The 19,852-nt window shown below is 41.5% G+C and overlaps 1 protein-coding gene across 8 annotated transcripts in view; it reads left to right on the top strand.

Annotated features, from left to right (window-relative positions):
* Positions 1 to 19,852, top strand: part of camta1a (calmodulin binding transcription activator 1a) — a 281,386-nt gene that overhangs the window by 143,856 nt on the left and 117,678 nt on the right. For all 8 annotated transcript variants that reach the window (XM_014336280.2, XM_005930734.3, XM_042224288.1 and 5 more), the window contains one exon: positions 10,020 to 10,155. In XM_014336280.2, coding sequence (XP_014191766.1) covers positions 10,020 to 10,155 — 136 coding nt within the window. The remainder of the gene's footprint in view (positions 1 to 10,019; positions 10,156 to 19,852) is intronic.

Raw genomic sequence — 19,852 nt, 5'->3', positions numbered from 1 at the left:
TGCGGGGTATTTATTGCGCACTTGTACTACTAGGGCAGCTGTGCTCGAGTGTGTTTCTGTCTGTCTGTAAATCTGTGTGTGTGCATTGTGTAGCTGATTTTTTTTTTTTTTTTTTTTACATAAATGAGAAAAAGATGGGAAGAAAGGAAAAAGATTATGTTTTGGACTGGATAATTTATGGAGGAGATACTGTTGATGTGATTTAGTGTGTGGGTGCTCCATGAGCCACTGAACATGGAAAATGAGAAGGCAGAGGTGGCCATGATTAGAGGTGTGCCTTGTTGACTACTTTATGAGTGTATTCAGATGTGTGTGTACATGTGCACATCGATGGCTTCAACTTATAGTTGAACGGCCAAAGGTAAACATAGCAGGACACGCACAGTCTATCATCTTCATTGTCTGGGTAATAACTGTCAGTGTTGGTGTGTATTACCAGGAGAAACTAAGTTGACTTTTCTCGTGCTTTGCTCAGTCATGCTGTGTGTGTGTTTGTATTTATGTGATTATGTGTGAGGTCCTCACCCCAGCTGATGTATCTGAGTGATCTCAGACATGTGTTAGGGGCCAAGATGAAGGGTCATCATATATAAACACACCCAGGGAAATAGAGTGTGAGAGAGCGTTGGGGCCCGTGGGACCACTTGACTAACACTCTCACCCATGAAATCATATAGTACCCAACATGTTTCTTCTGTTTGCCTCCATTCAGCTACTGGAAAAACTGATTATTTGGTCTTTGAATAACATCAACAGAACATGTCAGAAATAAAATCGCAAAGAGTCCACAGGATAACAGTGGCAGTAGACAAGAATAAGAATCAAAACGCCAGGGTTCATTTATCCATCTCCTTAAGCCGCTTAGTTCAATCAGGGTTGCATCTATGTTCCCCACAACTTCTTCAATCTCCTCCTCGTTTTATGTTTTGGCTTGTCATCTATGATGATAGGTGTGGGAAGGGTACATGGAAAGCATATAGACTAACCAAGTACACAGATACGTGGCTTCAGGTTTTCTAGTCATGTATATATTTTCACCAACCCATAGATAATTCTGTTCTGCATTTTCATTACTAGTTTTTCCTTAGTGTTACATTTTAGTTTCCTATTCAGTTTAGTTTGAGTTAGTATCCAGAGTGTATTTGCTTGTTTCAGTTCTTATTGTTTAAAAAAATATTTAGCTTCAGTTTAGTTTTTGTTAGTTTAAAGAGTTTTTTCATTGTTATTCAAGTGGCACTTTTAGTGGCAATTTTGCATTTTTTAACTGTCATTAGTAAAGAATAGTGCAAAATATTAGTTCATTAGGGCTTTTTTCAGAAGTTTATTTTTCATTTTTATTTCAGTTAACTAAAGTGTTTTTCATACATAGATTTTTAGTTTAGTTGTATTTAACCAACCAGAACATTTTTGACACGGGAGAACCTGCTAAATAACACGGTGCTCTGGAGAATATATTTATTAGAATATTCTAATGTCTATTCAATTTGTATTCAAGTATATCGCTTTGTTTTGACTTTGAGAGAAGAATATGCTCAATCTGTTTAAGCCGGATCCTCTACTTGCACATTTTCATAGTCTACAAAATGAATGTTGACACACTCTGAAATCCAGTGTGGATTTCTACGCTTCACAATCATTAGTGTTTAGTTATGCATTTCCATGAGGATTGTCTGCGTATTAGGCCATGCCTGGACAGCAGTCCAACTACAGCAGACCTGTTTACAGTGCTGGTTTGTTGTTCGTGATAGATATTTTAACAGCGTAGCATCCTTAGTATCAGTAGGAATGTAGATGCTAAGGATTATAGGCATCTCAAACTATTTTTTTTTCTTTGTCAAAAAGCAGAATCGGCTACCAATTGTCCTACTTATGTCTATTTTTTTTTTCTCTTACTTTGTTTAACCAACCAAGGTGCAGTACAATCACTGAGCACAAATGCTCTTTTTTTATGCTACACACAGTTGCACACATTCACAGTTGGAGGCTTCCCAATGCAACTGCAGTTTGATCTCATGGCCAGCTAAGCAGCTTTAATCTGTTTTGTACAAAGTTGGATCATACTGATTGTCCCACACACTGCTCTCCTGCAGCTGTGCAAAGGCTAGTCAAGGCTCAGTTTGATGATCAATACATTAGGTGATTGCAGAGCATTTGTTACATTTATGGGGAAAAAAATCAGTGAACATTACTTGTAATTGCCAACAACTAAACAAGAGCAACCAGCATTATCTTTCAGTTTGGCTGTTGTGAGGAGAAATCATGTTGGAATTTTCATTCAGGTTGACATGCAGTACACTCTTACCACAGTTCTTTATGTTATGGCTCAAAGAATTTAATCACAGACATTTGCTTTTTTTTAAAGTAAGTAGCTTATCTTTATGTTTTTAATCTTTTTGTGGACAACAGCTCTCCCTGCTTAGTTAAAAAGCACAACAGTTCCATTCAATATTCACTGAAGCTCTTAGTTTGACCACTGAATTTGCTGGGAATCATGACTCTGTATTTACCCATTTACACTTGTCATTTTCTGTTTTGTCTCATATAAAGATCAGACTCCCTTGATGCTTTGTATACTCAACATTCTGGCACAGTTTGTGTTTATGGAGGCGAATCACAGTGTGTCCGTGTTCGTGTAAAATCCCTATACCATACACAGGGATCAGAGAAGAAAGCCAGCGCCTTACTTCATGCTGGAATCCAATCCAAGTGTTTCTTTGAAGGGGGCTTGGTCTCAAATATGTTTAGTGTTACCTTGAGAACGTGAGCCCTGCAATGCAAGCAATGCCTGAAATTCGATTTGATCTGCATGGCCACCATCACTTGACCATGGCTGATGTCTGTCCTTCTCCCCCTCACTCTATCTGTGCCTGAGCCGCCGTTGAGCCCAGGGCTCCAATTAAACCCATGATGCCTGGCTCTGGTTGGTATGGTGACCAGACAGGGCAGAGAGAGAGCTGTGATTCCCAGGTGAAAGGTGGGATAGACTTTCTGATTCGCTCCAGCACCCAGATAGAGTTACAGCTCAATTTCAACCTCTCACCCTCATCGGTCTATCCTCATGACTAAAATAGGACCAAGGAATGGAAGGGAAAGGAAGAATAGCTTCTTCTTTTCCTACTCAGCTTTCCTGTCTGTCTCTCTTCCTTTACACACTCCTTTTTTTTTTATCACTCCCTCTTTTCAACCACCTCCAGCCCCCACCATAGCACTGTGCTGACGTTTTTTGTGACAGAAGGGACTCTGAGATGTGCTTTATAGCTTGGTCAGCTTGTAAAGCAGCACTTCTAAGTCTGTAGTTCTGTCTCACTTTAAAAAGTTGAGTTTTTTGACCTCCCTGGCGCTTTATCCTTCTTCTTTTTCCAGTCGCGCTTACTGCTTGTACTTTGTTCTTTTACCTTTTTTGTGGACAAGGCAGGATTTGTGAATTAATCATAAGTGGTTCAATAACTGGCCTTAGCTGTGCTCCGTCACTGAGGGATCAATAGGGGAAGTTCAGTGGCACTGACTGCTCTGGAGGAGAGACAAGGCCCTCACGTCCAGGTGATCCATTAGCCTGGTCTGGCATTAGGCAAGATGTAGAAGAGAGCCTGCTCTCAGCCCATCCTGTATCTGTAGAGGCCTCTAGAGAGACATACAGTAACCCTAATTTCAAGGTCTTCTTGTGATGCCCATATTATCTGAAAAAATATGAATACAATATATATTTCACAGTAGGAGGTGTTTTATACTCACAATCAAAACGAATAACTTAATATATCTTCATAAAACTGCTGCCAATACGCACAGACTTAAGCTCTCAATGTTTTACAGTTTGTTCTGGGTTTGAATCTCTACCTTTTGCTTCTTTTTTTTCTTTTCATGTTGTCGTTTATATTTTTCTGTTTAGGACAATCGCAGAAGTTTATATTGCTTGTTGAATGTGGCTTTAGGAGATTGACACGGAGGAATAAAAATCTTTGATCTTTCCCCCTAAATTGGGCTCTTAAAAATACATGACCACATCATTAAGTTGGTGTCTGAATCCCCCTGCTTCTCATATAATAGAAAGGAAGATTGTTGTTACTAATAATAAAAACCTGACCTTTTCTTGCTGCAGTCTAGTTCGACTTAGATTTAATTGCATTAGTATTTTCCTACCAGGGGAGAACATAAGCTGCTAAAACAGCAACTTTACCCCATGACATAAAATAAGGCTGTACGCAATTCCCTGCTGGCCATGCATTATTGAAAGTACAAAAGCATCCTCTTTACAAAGTGTCATAATAAGGCAGTGCTACAGGACTTAAGTTTACACTTGCACGATGCACACAGCATGTAGTTGTCAGCAGGAGCTGGGATGTAGAGAAACTTCATTCTGATGGCACCTTCATTTACAACGTACTGAGACACACCATGGATGATTTGTGAAGATTAGCGGAAAGCATGTGAGGTATGAATCATCGTCTCCGTAGTCGCTTTTTTCCAAGTAAGCATATGCATACAGTACTGACTAAAGACTGGAAATAGCATTCACCACAAACATGATGTGGAAGCCTTTTGAGCATGCATTTGAAAGTCATCAACAGTCCAACCCAGTTAAACACATTATATGCACTCTCTCTCTCACAGGTACACACAAACATGCAGTGACAGTGTGCATTTCAAGTGAATAAAAAATGTCTTCACAGCCAAAACCTTACAAGCACTGAAATTCAGATTCCGTGTCACCTAAGCTGTACATCAAAGCTGCACATTAGTCGCTAATGCTATGTGTGTATGTGTTGACACAGAGAATGGAGAGGTGTAACCAGTGTATGACATGGCTATTTGTAAATAACATCCAAACCTCATCCACTGGCAGCAGCTGAGAGCTTTAACTCTGAGCAGTGATGGCAGCCTCCCTGAAATGTGCATGAAACCAGCTTAGTGCTATCAGTAAAGCATCACCGCCAATCACCAGCCACCCTCTCATTCCGCCGGGCTGCTGTGGACCAGATAAGAGCCACGCCACCCTCCTCCCCTACTGCTTCCATCCGCTTTATGTTGTCCCCCAACAATTCACCCACCCTCCCACAGCAATTCACCCTTATCCTCTTTACAAGGTCTTATAGGGACAGAGACACTGATGTGCAGCTACAACAGTAATTTATATTCTTTGTAAATTGTCTGTGATTTTTTCATTGAGATAAGTGTGGGGGAAACATCTGTTTTGTGCTGGAAGGCAGTGGGCCGGAGCTTGAGTTCTGTGGCAATCACCGGCAGTATAGATAGAGAGGAAGAGGGGAGGCACACGATCTGTCTCCCTATCCTGAATTACAACTCCAGGGGCCTAGCTACCCTCTCATTATTACTGTTGTATTTAGCTGAACACTGGGTAAATAAACATTGAGCTCCATCTGTACAGCCTTGGAGATCAGTATCTGACGCCATGTTTGGAAAACTTAACTTCCATCATTTACTTCAGTCTAATTCGTGTCAGCCATTGTTTTATACTCTTAAATTAGTTTTTTTATTAAAAATATTTAGAATAAAATTCAAATGTGTTTCAAAAAGTCTACAGAGGTGAGAAAATAACACCCTAGGAAAAATAATAGATCATGAGATATGATTAAAAAGATGCATGACTTGTTCCAGCTGACTAACCCACCACACAGCCCTCATTGTCTTAATTATCAGAATGGTTGAGGGCTGGAGTCCTGAGCCACTCAGCAGTAAGGCATTACAGTGACCAGGTGCTAAGGCCTCATTGGCAGTCAAAGAGGAACGCGACCTGCGGCATCTCGACATACGCACACTAGCGGGGGAGTTGGAGGGTTTCAGAGCAGTACAGACGATGAATCTCAATCATGAGGCCATGGCAGATTTACATTTAAAGTAGTTTTAGTGTACGCCCCACTTCCTGATGCATTCGTTGGCAGGTCTGAAAGGAGCAGCTTATCTGCGAGTCATCAATTGCACGTGATGCGTCCAGATAGGGGCTCCTGACGCCAGCACCTTTCTGTTCACACATCTAGCTCAAAGATCATGTGCTGTCTAATAGAGCACCATTGCTTGCCATGTAATTACATTACATGCGAAAAAACGCTGCAAAGTTTTGACAGCTCCAAGTGTGCGCATGTGCTCCCAATCGCATGTGTATGAACACGTGATTTATGTTTTAACTGTGATTGACAGAAACTGTAATGACAAGCATCAGTGTGTTATTGATGGTCTGTCACTCTTCGTGTTAATAATGTTATCCCCATATGGAGCAATGGGGTTACTGTGTGTTGTGCTTCTGTTCGAGTGCCCAGGGGCATATTTATCCCTCATATTTATTCTTAATAGGATTGGTTTTTGTGTAACACAAAATACAGGTGTGTATATGTGGATGTGTTTAGATGAGTAGTAGGTAGAAGTGTGGTTGTTGACACAGTGGGGTAAAGGCTGTGATGGCTGAAGGCTCCGATGGGTAATTGAGAACAGCAGGTGTCGCCTCCCTCCTGAGCCACTTCAGGCCCCAACCAGCTCACCCTCCGATCTTCAAAGCCTCTCCAGCCCAGCTCTTCTCTCCTCTCCAATGTCAGTCGAGCTTGCTAGGGAGAAAAACAGCATGTATTGCAGCATGGTATTAATCAAACCTAGAGCATCACAGGGAATGTGGCCGAGTGGGCTACGCCAGTTCACCAAGACTGAGATATTTCATTCTTGTAAGCCTTTTGACAAAAATACATTCAGAAAGAAGCATAACCTTTACTATTATAACCTGGACTACCAATTTAGTATTCTTGTCTTACACTTGAGCACACCTGCTACAATTGAGTAGTTTTAAGTCCAGTAAAAAAGTAATAACTTATACCATGTATTATGAATAATGTATGGCCTACATGTTGTGTCTTTTTTCATTTTAATCCAAGGCGATTCACCAGAGCTGTGGAGAACAGAAGAATCTCTTGTTCTCACTCAGATTTCGCTTTTTGTGTGCATGTAGCTTTTCCCTTTCTGTTTCTGTTTGTGCCGACAGGCCTTTAGACAGTAAAGCTGAGAATGTGAGCAGTTTTTTTTCTTCCTTACCTGCCTTTGGGCCCAGGTTTCCCTGCTTTGGCTTTGTTACCCATGCTGATCACGTCACCAGCCTCATAAAACCTCCACCCTCCCCTGACTTTTTCAAATCAACTGATCTGATTGAGTGAATGCCATTACCTGGGTAAATGAGTGATTCCTAAAGGACTGGACAAGGCCTAACACCACCCTGAGGGTGAAGCTTATTATCGCTGCAAACTCCAAAGAAGAGAGAGGCAGCTGTGGAGCTTGTGTGCACTTTTTTAGAAGCCTGTATTTCCATATTAATCTGCCACATTTAGGCATCTGAGACAGAGGGCCTCCTGTCACGCTTCTTTGATAACGGAGCAGTTAGCTTTTTCCCCTCATGTATAAATATGTGTAATTCTGATAAGATTAATTGAAGCGCCTAAGTATACAGTAGTAAAAGATGAGGGGGAGAGAGAGAGAGTGGGAGACAGCAGGAGGGAAAGGAGACACATTATGCCAAAGCATGCATTTTAGACTAGTTTTTGCCTAAGACCTACCCCAGAATGGGTGCCTAGCCTCTCTCTTCTGGGCCCTAAGTGCCTTGAATTGAAAATAGCATCTACCTAACAGTCCCTCAAAAATAGCTGAGCGAATAAGTTTTTGCGCCGAGCCGATAAATACGGCGTGGAGCCTCTGACACCGAAGCCTCACCCCAATTTCCAGTGCTCTGGAGGAGATCAGATAGCCCTGTGTCATTTGATTTTCTGCCTTATCTCATCCGCGCCCATCTTTTTGTCTCACGCAGAGCTACATTTTAAGAAGCACACACTCCTTGTATCTTTTGAAGGACAAAACCCAGAATGATATTGAAGCGAATAATAGCATCAAACTTTTAGAGGGCCATTCCTTGTTTGATTGCTACCAAAAACAGGAATGGCATCTCAGATGAGCGTCCTTCAAGTGATATTTGGTATGCAGATCTGCAGGAGTACATGATGAGATTACAGCAATCTGCAAAGTTCTTAGCTCCAGAGTGCCATTTATGATCGCATCTCAACGATGGGTGACGTTATGGATGCTGTAAACTACAAAACAATTTATACTTTGTGTATATTGCATACAGCCATCGAGGAGTTCCACTTCTCAAGCTGACCAATAAACACGTCTGTTTAATAGTTGTTTTCTGCAAAGCATGCAAAGTACCGAACAAGACAGGGGAGTGAGTAAGGAGAAGACAATAGGAGAGAAGGAGGTGTGGGAGGGTGTAGGTGAGGGATCCTGAGACAGATGAAACAAGAGGGAGAGAGTGAGCAGGGAGCGAGGGAGGAGACAAAGACATTCCCTGGTGAACAGCTTGAGTTGACTGACGGCGAGAAGAGCAGGCTTCAGCGAGGGAAAGGGAGGAGGAAAGGGAGGAAGGGAGATCAGGAAGGAGTGAGCACATCAGTGTGTGAGTGGCGTCTCTCATTAGAAGGTGCTGTCAGGGGCCACAGAGGGGGGACTGCAGGGACCCCAGTTCCCCTCTTCTCCTCCCTCTTTACTGGCCCCTGAGATCCAGCAAGGAAAAATGATTGATGAGTGATACCAAGATAAACACACGCCCTGGCCCCTAAAGGCAGCCCTGCAAAATGATGCATGCAGCTTTATAAATAAATCTTGTGGAAAAAATTTTAACAATAAACAACAAAACAATGCAAAACAACCATTGGTTTTTCTTATTTTGGTTATTGCTACAGAAGCCACAAATCAACCCGACTTTTCCCCCCCTTCGCTTTGATGAGAGTTTTTCCTCTTTTTTGTGTTTCTAGTTTTACATATCTGTGCCTGTGTGTGTTGTGTGTGTTTTATGTGTGGAGCAATGAGCAAAACACTAACAAGGTTCACCAGCTGACTGGATGGTTAAGCCCCCTTCAGTTACACTGCCTCCTCAGCAGCCTGGGCAGGCGGCTTTCCCACTCATTCACTGTGAGGCAACAAACACTGATGCAAACCTGTTCTCATTTGGGAGAGCTCCAAATCATAGCAGCTGTGTGTGATGTGTTTATACTTGTATTACTTATGTTGTGGGGACCTAACCACATTTACATTCACTTTGTGGGGACTGTCTCTGCTTCTGAGGATAAAATGCAAGTCCCCATACCACTAATCATTATAATTTCGACTGGACTCCTGGAAGACTTGGTTCAAGGTTGCGATAAGTTTAGGGTGAGGGGACGTTGCCAGGAAATGAATTTGAGTCAAAGCCATGTCCAGTGATGGAAACCCACCACTGCACTGTGGAGGTATGGACAAGTGTGTGGGAATCTGTGGAGAGTGAGCACTATGTATGGATTCATACTGATGATTCGTAACCACTGCACAATACACATAAATACTAATACATAACCATGTCTAACTGCTTCCTAATTGTTGAGAAAGTCATAAATGTTTTATGCTACACTTTCTGTTAATGTTTAACACTGAGCGGCAAATGCCTCTGTTACAAATCGAAATGGAAAGGCAGATTATCATCAAATAGTACATTATATCATTATGAGCCTACAGGCTGTGGTCTGGTGGAGGGAGAATGAATTATGAATGGAGTGTGAAGGAAGATCTTCTCTTTCCCCTAGGGACTTCCAACACCACAACTCATTTAAGTTGGATGAATGAGAGATAAGGAAGAAACCCACTCACCCCCCATGCTGCTTTCCTTACAAACTGGCCTTCATATAATTTACTCTGAGAGAAGGAGTGTCACTTTAACTCCTCACAGCACACACACTTCTCATTGGAAGAAATGTATGCTGAAGGGTGCTTTGTTCATTGTCAAACTGTGCATACCAATGCTGAAAAACACCATAAAGAAGTCTTGTCATCTAAGTCACTGGTGCATTTTCTGCCTGGCGTAGACTCATGTCAGGCTTCTTTGTACATCTCTAAAATGAGTCCCTGAGCTGTGCTGTAGCTTTGCCTAAAAATTCTTCTCATCTTATCTTATCTTTCTCTCTTTTGCTCTTCCTCTGTCTCTCCTGTCTCGACGGGTCCAGGCCGCAGAATGGGTCGATGATACTGTACAATAGGAAGAAGGTGAAGTACAGAAAGGATGGCTACTGCTGGAAGAAGAGGAAAGATGGGAAGACCACACGGGAGGATCACATGAAGTTGAAAGTGCAGGGAGTTGAGGTGAGTGGGCTGACAAGAGTTTGGATTTAGAGGGAGTAAATGGGAAGAGAGGTGGGATAGGGGTGGGCACGGGGGTGGCTACGGGGGTGGGTGTGGGGTGGGCGAGAGCCAGCCTTCATCCTGACACAGACAAACAGAGGTCTACAGTGAGCTCTCCCTTGGCTGTAATGGAGACAGCCACATGCTGCAGCCGGCTTGTGTCTCCAAGGAACTTCACCAAGAAACAATGCAGCACAACAATAGTTTTCCCTGGGAAGCCAGTCGAGTGGAACCGATTGTTTGTACCTTATTAAAGCTCTGGATGTTGCCTTTGCTCCAGAGAGCCTACATTAATCTTGCTGGCTCAAAGCAGTACTGTGAAACTAGTGTTCCCTCACCTCACTCCAAGTCACTACCCATACCAGCTGCTGCCATAAAAGCCCACTTGCGTCAGTGCTTGGCTCACCTAGCCTCTCAGTAGACTTAAGTTGGTGACAGTGTTGCTACCCTGGCTGATCTATTAGCAGTCATGTTAATGAGTCATGGCAAGACTCATCCAAAGACTCAAAGAAAGTTCCTCAGCATTTGATTATTGCTCATGTTTTAGTTCTGGTCTCTTTCTCACATTGACCACAAGCAGTAATGCTAAAAGTACAGGAGTTGAGATCAATGATAAGGGTGGGAGATTCTGAGCTTTCTTATGTGAATGTGCTCTCATGCACACACAAACCCAAGCACACAATTTACACATACATACACCTAACCGCACACCTCAGGGAGTGGTGCTGTGCATCTGTGTCACACTGTGTGACAAAGACAAAGCTCGGGCATTCTCCCAACAGGGGCTCTACTCTGTGTTTCTACTCCTCTAGATATTTGTCACTCCAAGAAAATGGCCTCTTCCCTCGCTTAGCCAGCTCAGTGTCATCTCTGGTCCTACAGTGGTCTGATAACCCATTGAGACTACACACATCAGTCCTTTTGAAGCATTAAATATGATTCCAGTTTGCGGCAGTTTTGGCTGTAAAGAAGGTTTAGTAAGCTAAACCTGTATTACTCTTTTTCAATTAATGTGTGAGTTCAGGCTATGTTTAGGCACTATTTTGTGTCTGAGCTCTGACTTTATCAGTAGCCACTGCATATATAAACCAGTACAGAGAGGAACTCAGAAATCCTTCGTCCCTTTGTGGTTTCGTTTCTTAGGGGGGAAAAATGCACAGCAGCCAAGTGACATCTGTCAGAGTTATATGGTGATAGGAAGGCAAAGTGTGTGCACTTCCACTGGATATGAAAACTAAGTTGACTGTAGAATCCCAAACTCGTAGAACACCTTTCATCATGCCTGTGTGGCACAATTCCTTACAGTCCAAAGACATGCAGGTTAACTGGTGATTGTAAATTGGCTGTAGGTGTGAATGTAAAAGTGAAGATTTGTCGCTCTGTATGTGGTACGCCGTGATGCACCTTTGACAGGTCTAGGGTTTAAGTCCCATCTCTTTCTCAATGATTACTAGGTGCAAATGATACTAAGCTCAAATAGTAGTTAAGAAAACTGAGGAATGGTGCATGAGAAAAGTGTAAACATGACCACTCTTATAAGTAAATCATAGTTCGAGACTTTAAATATAAACAAACCTACTTTATATCTAAAGCAGAATATTTACTGCAAAGCAACAATTGATATTAGTTGAAAGTGAGCTTATGTCTTACTCTTTCCTGATGTCTGCTATATCATCTGTACCCATATCAGCATCCACTGAGGCAGTGCCTCCTCAGAATACTGTATTATATTTTCTATTTTCCAGCATCTATCCTGCTCAGTGCTTCAGAAAAGCAGCTGTTTTTTCTTTGGAATAACTTCCTCAATTGGAATATCACTGTCACAGCTCAACTCACTACAATTCTGAACTACAAAAAAACAAAAAAAAAATCCCAAAAGTTAAAACAGTTCTTCTTTATTAAATTCATTGCAGGCAGAATTAGTCAAACATGAATGGCAAGAGGTAAAGTCAGCAGGCTTTCTAATAGAGTACACAGTTAACAACTGCTTCTCAACTGCTTAACATAGAATACATATAACTTGGTTTTAAGACCAAGAACAATGAAAACGTTTATGGCATGTTGGATTCAGCAGTAACATTTCTGTCATTGTCCAAATAATACACAGTGATGGCTAAACACTGACAGAGATGTCAGGCATAGTGAGTATTTGGCAATCACATAATAACTATCAGTCACTGGGAGAAAAAGTAAGTATCTGATCAGTTGGTCAGTTGGTGAGTGGCTGTGAGAGGTTACTGGCAATTGTTAGGAGAAAATGGGCGCAGAAAAGTGTACGGTACTGCACCGAAAACCCCCTTTTGATCGCTTTGGCTGCTAGCAGATTGCTGTGGTCACCTATAGTTTGAATGGAAGATGCTGACTTGTCTGCAAGTACGTGCCAACCACTTGTTGAATGGTAGTAAAACTGTGACGGCTTAATCACAAACCAAAAACACAGACCATTCCCCGTCCAAGTTCTGACTTTTGAAACCTGTTGGTTTCTGCAGTAAGGCACAACTTTTATTTGGAAGCTGAATGTTCCCTGTTTCTAGTTTGAAATGCTCATTTCCAAGTTTCACTATTGCAAAGTCATTGGTTAACTGATTTTTGCAAACAAATCAGCGTCTTCCTTGGAAACTACCAATGACCATGACAATCTGGTAGCACCGTCTTTGTGATTGATTTCTACAAGTGACAGCCGGCAACCTCCAGAAACCACTCATCAACTGGTCTGGGTTACGCATTCTTCTCTATGGTGATGGGAGGTTGCCAGGATATCACTGACCAGTCTCTAGGCCTTTGTCACTGAGCCCAGTGTTTTTGTTGTATTCTTCTACTCATTCACCTAACTGTACCTGTATCTTTTTTTTAATCCTACTGTTTAGTTCCAACAAATCACGAGCCTTGCGTAATAGTCCCAGCCTGCCACTGAGCTTTGATAGTCCACAAGCATGTAGCCCTAACAAGCACTTGGGCAATTACCAGAAATGCATCATGCATCAGAGAAGGGAAATTCTTTAGCAGACACTATTTAGCTTGTGTCCATCAGTCCAAAAAGACTGTCATGGGCTGAAAAATTATAGTACAGTTGCTGAATATTCAACAATATGAGATAAAGAACATACTGAACTGAAATCATTATGAGTCACATGCCATGGCCGATGGCTCTTGTTGGCACACTTGTCAGTTACTTGGAAAGTGTGTAACTCACCTTCTTGTGATTTTGTCTGCAAGGCCCTATGCCTTGTAACATGTCTAATTTACTAGAGCTAATTGCTGTATTAGCAGCAGAGGTGGCGAATACTATGAACGTGAGCTTGGTGCAGAGGGAAAGCAGAGGAAGAAAATGACTTAGGACTGCAAGGCCACATGAGAGCTTGTAGAAATTGGCCCATAACTGCTATTTCATATTGTGTATATAGAAATACAGTGCGGGTTTCATCTGTGCTGACTTATGTTGCTTGGACTCTGCTGTGTCTTTCTCCATGTGCACGCCACCTCTTGCAGCCTTGAAAGACCTGGGTCATGTCCTTTAAACACCTCACACCTCAAGAATGGCAGATGAGAAAGGTGATCCATCACTGCTGTAACTACACTATGATGGATGTGATGTTTACTGTAAGCACATGCTTGACATAAATGACTTGACTTTTGCCCTCCGTTCAGTGAATGTAGGATGGGATAAAGAGCTAGCAATTTCTTCCCAGTACTTTGCTTCAGAACAGAAGAGAATGATGTTTTTATGCATAATTCATATTACACATTCACAAGCCAGAACACAAAGAATTGGCATAACTTGAGCACATTCTCACTTGTTTTACAGGAGATTCTTTACACTGTTCACACTGTGCTGTAGATGCTCTGATTCTCTAGCCATGCAGTGCTTAATGGAGGTTCTGTGGTTATTACATGGGCCAAGTTTAGTGCACACTGAGGACAAATGTTGTGGGTGGGTCAGGCTAGTGATGTTCAGGAGCTCTGGCAAGGGAAAGGCTGTAAGCCTGGGAGCGAGGGGCCTTCTGGGGCCTGCAAGAAGCAGCCTAGCATGGCAGAAGTGGATGTCAGTGTGCGGCTGTCCTGTCTGCTCCACAGTGCTTGCTCAGCAGCCTGTGTAAAAAGATTCCACTTGTTTCTGCTTTTTACTATTTTGTGAGCTTTTCTCTGTTTGTTTTATTTCTGTCTTTTAATTCATTCACAAGACATCTCATCATTCTCCTCTACTCCCACCTCTTTTTCTTCTTGCTAATCCCATCCCCTCACTACTGTCCAAGTCCACAGTCCAGACGGACAGAACCTTGAGTTGGGCGGTAATGCTCCCTGTTCCCTAAAATTGGAGCGCAGGGCATGTTGCGGCATTAGCGCTTAACAGGCCGTGAAATAGCAGCCTGCCTTCCTGACGTCTCCCCCATCACTCCAGGTGAGTTGGCCAGACGGCTGGATAAATGAGCAAGCAGCACCCACATCAACCAGCATGCATTTGGGGAACCTGAGGAGAAATGTCCATCAGTGATTATCTCACCACACCCGGTGCTTACCAAGCTCAAGTTATTCACCCAACATCCAAAAAGACCCTTTCAAGCACTTCCAGTGACTATCTATCAGTCCGAATCCTCTTTTGCAACAGGCCTTGATAAACTATGTTTCAAAAAGAAAAAAATATCTCATCTTTATATTCAGCATGTATGTCTCACATGTTCATAGCTCTCACGTCCTATGGCTTCCCCCTGTGAGATAGAACAGACCTTAAACGCTTTTATTTTGGGAAACTCCAGCTGATCTCTGTTCTGCTTCTTGTCAAGCTTCTACCCCAATGCTGCCACCTTTTCGTTCTGATTAGCTGTTAATGTGCGCTCAGCCTCCATCACCTCCACTCCTCCACCCCTTCTATCCTATCTTCCCATTATTCCTAAGCTTTAATAAACTCCCTCAAATACAGATCGATTTTCTCTTAAGTGAAGGTGGCAGTGCCTCTGACTTATTTCATTACCACAGGCTAATTATACCGATTGAAATGAGCTTCTCTTCTTAAGGTGTGCTGTGCTGCTCTGTGCCCCCGTGCTCCTTACACTTTAATGCTGGTACAGTTCTCTACCAATTCCCAAAATCCCTTGCCTGCATCTCTTCCACCCCACCATGCCTTCATCTAACTCTCTCATCCTCCACCACCTAAATAATCAGCTGGTAGTCTTTAGGTCCCGTAACTTGTCATTTTATGTTGGATCCACCCTAATGTGTGATTTCAACTGTGCAACTGTGCAATGAAGGAAGGTAATGGAGCATGCTGGTGGCTCAATCGCCTCTGTTCATTGATAATAATGAAGACAAATGTCAAAACATTAGTTGCTAATGTTGTAATGGAGTGGATGCTACTGGATGAGCACTGGATGCTACACTGCATTGGCTTTCAAAATCACATGACCTTCAGTATTTAACTCCTGCTTGCAAGTATTCTTGCCCTTCCGTTTGTAGCAAATCAAACATATATTTAAATTTGTAGGACTGTAATATTCCCCCGAATCCAACTTTTAAAATCCAGTCTGTCTGTTCATTTTTTGCCCAGCTGGTTAAAACTAACATTTCACTATTTCATGGCCAAATGAGTGGGTAGAGTTGGTAAGTTATAGTGAAACTGGCTGCATATCTGTGAAATAGGGTTGCTGTGGGTGACTGTATGCGTTTTAGTAGCAGTAGTAACACTGATTTACAGATGCAGTAGCTGATATCACCAGATTGTGAGGCCAGATGTGAGAGGGCACTAAACAAAACCCCTTTTTCTGTGAGGAGGTGACACAATGCGTGCTTTCCCTCCTGTCCCTGCTCCAAGTCAACTGTGAAATTAAGATCACATTACTGATACAAGCAATGCCCAAAGCAAAAAAGTTTGTATTTTACATTTTTATTCTAACTTACAGGCTGTCTGCGAGACAACAGTCAGTTGCCTGCTCTGTAAAGGCACTAAATTGATTACTTTTTCCATCGTATTCGCTCTTCTCCTGGAGTCGACTTTGTTATTCACTCTTTTTTTTTTTCGCTTGCCTGAGAGCACACTAGCTCTTCCCTTTTGAATTACCTGATTGTGGAGGAGTTAAAGGCAATCTATGAGCAATATTTTAAAGAACTGTTTCCATGGTTATAACCTTAGGCTCTCACATATAGTAAAACTGAGCGGCTACATGGGCATGTGAAAGCAGTTAAGTTACCGGTCTTCTCATTTCAGGCTCAGGTATAGGGTAAACCTAAGCTTATGAAGAGAGAATATAAAAAAGCTTCATGGCATGTTAATGAACAAAGTCAAAATCAATCAATATAAATAAATTATTAAGGTCCTTAAATGTTGCCATGGACATTAGAGTGCTAGAGCCTAAAATCTAAAATAGAAAATTATTTTGTTGTTGTTTTTCTGGCACATTTAATTATCCTCTCTCTTCTCCATAAGGGCTCGAGTGTGTTTGTTATGCTGTTATTAGCGACTGAATCAAAGCCTTCTGACAAGAACGTGTTACCCTTAAGCCTTAGGAACCTGCACTTTACTCATGATTTTCCTTCAAGCTCACCGTAATTAGTTTTTGTCCCTTTTATCAAACAGTTTCCAAATCACTCTGGAAACATTAAGCTCTGTATTTCATGCTGACCCAGCTATCATTGGACCATTGGACCATTTCGGTCCATCAGCCTATTTTGGGTTGGCTCAACATTAGAAAGGTTGTTGTATGGAGTGATGATATAAAGAGTGCAATATAAAGCTGTATATTATCAATACCTTCCTTAATTTAATTTACAACTGTTGCAAAATGTTGTGGTGTAGTCATGCTGAGGCATCTCCACAGGGGTCTTTTTCTGTGTTGTGTTGAGGAGGGAGGAACTCCCCTCACAAAACCAGACACAGACATATTTTAATTTGTTGTTGAACTTAAGGACATTGTCTCTTATTAGACTGAATTTGGCTACCCACAGTAGTTCCTCAAAGCCCTCCGAGGTCTCATGGAAAGGAAGAACTATCTGGCAGCTTCAATTCTTTCATTCTCCTGTGGTAAAAACAATTTGGAAAGAATAACATGTATAAAGATGACCTAAAGCAATATGACACAGCAAAATGAAAAAAACAACAACAAGATTTTGAACAGAAAAGAGAATGCTTAATAGTAGCAGAGCTGAATGTTAACAGGCAACATTTCTGTTTTCTACCTTTTCAGCGGCTCAGACTAGAATGCTCTTCAAAGACACACACTCAAGAGAAAATACTAAATCTTATAGTGAGTTGTGTTATGCTTTAAAGGTCAACTCTAGTCAGGGCCTCAGATCATTCCTGGCAATGATTTGCTTAAATCATAGGTGGGAGAAAAAGAAAAGCAGGCGGTACCAGCTTTTGCCTAGTTTATACACTTTTGTGACATTTTTGTGTAGAGGCAGGGACTCAACGATCGCCTTATTTATGTTTAAAGAGTAGTTTTATTATCTTGAAAACCTATTAAATGAACTATAATGTGTACTGTACTTTCTTCAGGATATGGAGGATAGGCACCAGAGCACACAAACTGTTTGGGGAACCAACTTTGACAGGGAAACATTTGGCTAAGTTCATTCGATTAAAAAATAAAAATAGATAAATAACATTTAAATGGGCAATACAAGACAAATTCATAAATAAATAAAATCCTAAATAAACCATGAATATATACTGGGCCACCTTTACAGACCATACCACAAATTTAAGGAGAAATAGAGTATTTTAAACAACATAAACCAGTATGCTTAATTACAAGAGTGGGGTCACACTCTAAAGCTACAATATATGGATGAAAGCAGTGGGCCACTGAAAAATTACACCTAGTGCTCAGCCATGGTTATCCATGCCATGAAGCTCCCAGTAAACTGTTTTATGCTGAGACCAGTTATGTTAAGACCAGAGGAGGCTGCAGTTAATAGATTAAGAGTGAAGTTAAGAGGGATGGCATCTTTTGTAGACTGTGCACCACAGTACTGCATGACCCCAATGTAACTGTACATGATTTGCTGCTAATAATAACTATTCCAATTTTGTTGTATGCTTGTGTCAGTGTCAAAGTCTTGCTGGTCACATGATTGCTGCAGAAATGCTAAATTTTTGTTAACAGAATAATTAACTTGAGCTCTATCTGCTGTAACTAGGTGTTTAACTTTTTTATTGCCAAACTGTATGACTTAATTTAGCATTTGTAATGCCGATGCTAAGCGTATGCCTTTACCTAAGCCAAAGTTTCCATTTTTACCCCTCTGTCTTCATCATGTTCCTTTAACTTTCTGTGTGTGTGTAACTTTTTTGCTCCATCTGCTTCTCTCTTTTGAAAAAGCCACTTAGGTCTCTGTTGTTATGAAGCCATTATTACAGTGAAAACCAGCCCCTATGTCAAGAACAGCAGTTTTCCTCCGATCCCTTATGGCCTTGGCAGAACCGTGTCTGCTTTCCTCAACATGGCTATTTTAATTTCTCTCAGATAGGGTTTGCAACACTGGAGTTATGTCTGTGAAGGTTCTCAGTCATCCAGGTCATCGTAGTCAAAGGAGCTTGCAAAGAAAAGCGTCTGGACTTCTTTAACACTGGAGTTAGTGTTTAGGACACTACTGGGGGCCAGCAAAGGTGTTAAGGAAGAGTCATCCAGTGAGTTTATCTTCTCTTAACTCAAAAAGCAAGTACAGCATCACAGTTTGTGCTTAATCTGCAAAAAATATTGAAATGTTAACAGTTAAACTGAGATGAATTTGCTAAACTCAAGCATCTCACTTGCTGGCTTCCTTTATCTTTCTTGTTGCTTGGCTATTTATTCTGCTGGCTTCTGCACATGGCCTATGTATTATTAACCAGCAAAACAGAGGTTTAAATGTAATTTGCTGCTGTGTTGCATTTAATAGCTTCAAAATCAAAATGTACCAATGCTCCAACATTCACTCTTCAAAGGAGGTATAATGAGTGGAACTGCAAAGTTCAAAGAGAATACTTAAGTGTTTGTATAGAAATATACAGTGTGAGCAACTGTGCTTCCCTCAGAGTGATATTGAAAGGTTTGATATTTTACATGAAAGAGTGCTTAAATAGTAGTTTAGCACAGGAAACAGGTTTAACCCCTTGCTTTGGGCAACGGAGGAACTATAATAGCAGATAAAAGTCTCTTCATTAGCGTTTTGTTCATTTGTGTTATCCATCTTTTTCTCTGCTTTCTATTATCTTTTCTGTTTGTGTGTGTTGCTCTGTGCATTCCTCTCTTTTTCTGTATGCTGACACATCAGCGTACCAATGCTGTTGTTTTTTTTTAACAGTGATCTGATTAGATGTTAGCTTCATCATGCCATGCAGCGCGTGCATCTTTTTCTCCGCTCCGTCTTTGTTTCATGTTGATTTTAAGGATGTCTCTTGTTTAGCTTTTTGTTGCTGTTTTGATAGTTTTTTGGATTAGCAGCAGACTTCTGAGAAATTTATTGCACATTTTAATGTGAAGAGAAAATGAGTCATTTGTTTAAGCCCAAGGGGTGCTAAGCTTGTTCTGCACAGTGTGTCAACACTGTGCAGAACTCCCCTGTTCCTGTCACTACTGAATAAAGACGCATGCATGTAGAGCGATTCACCTACAGAATTCATTGCATTTATGTACATGTATAGCTTTATTATTAGGGCGTTAAATTTGTCTTACAATATGTATAT

This window comes from Haplochromis burtoni, unplaced genomic scaffold (assembly GCF_018398535.1).
Source record: "Haplochromis burtoni strain Fernald_Lab_line unplaced genomic scaffold, NCSU_Asbu1 Contig_134, whole genome shotgun sequence".
Classification (NCBI taxonomy): Eukaryota; Metazoa; Chordata; class Actinopteri; order Cichliformes; family Cichlidae; genus Haplochromis; species Haplochromis burtoni.
The sequence above is the reverse complement of the archived record's forward strand: the minus strand, read 5'-3'. Positions and strand labels throughout refer to the sequence as shown.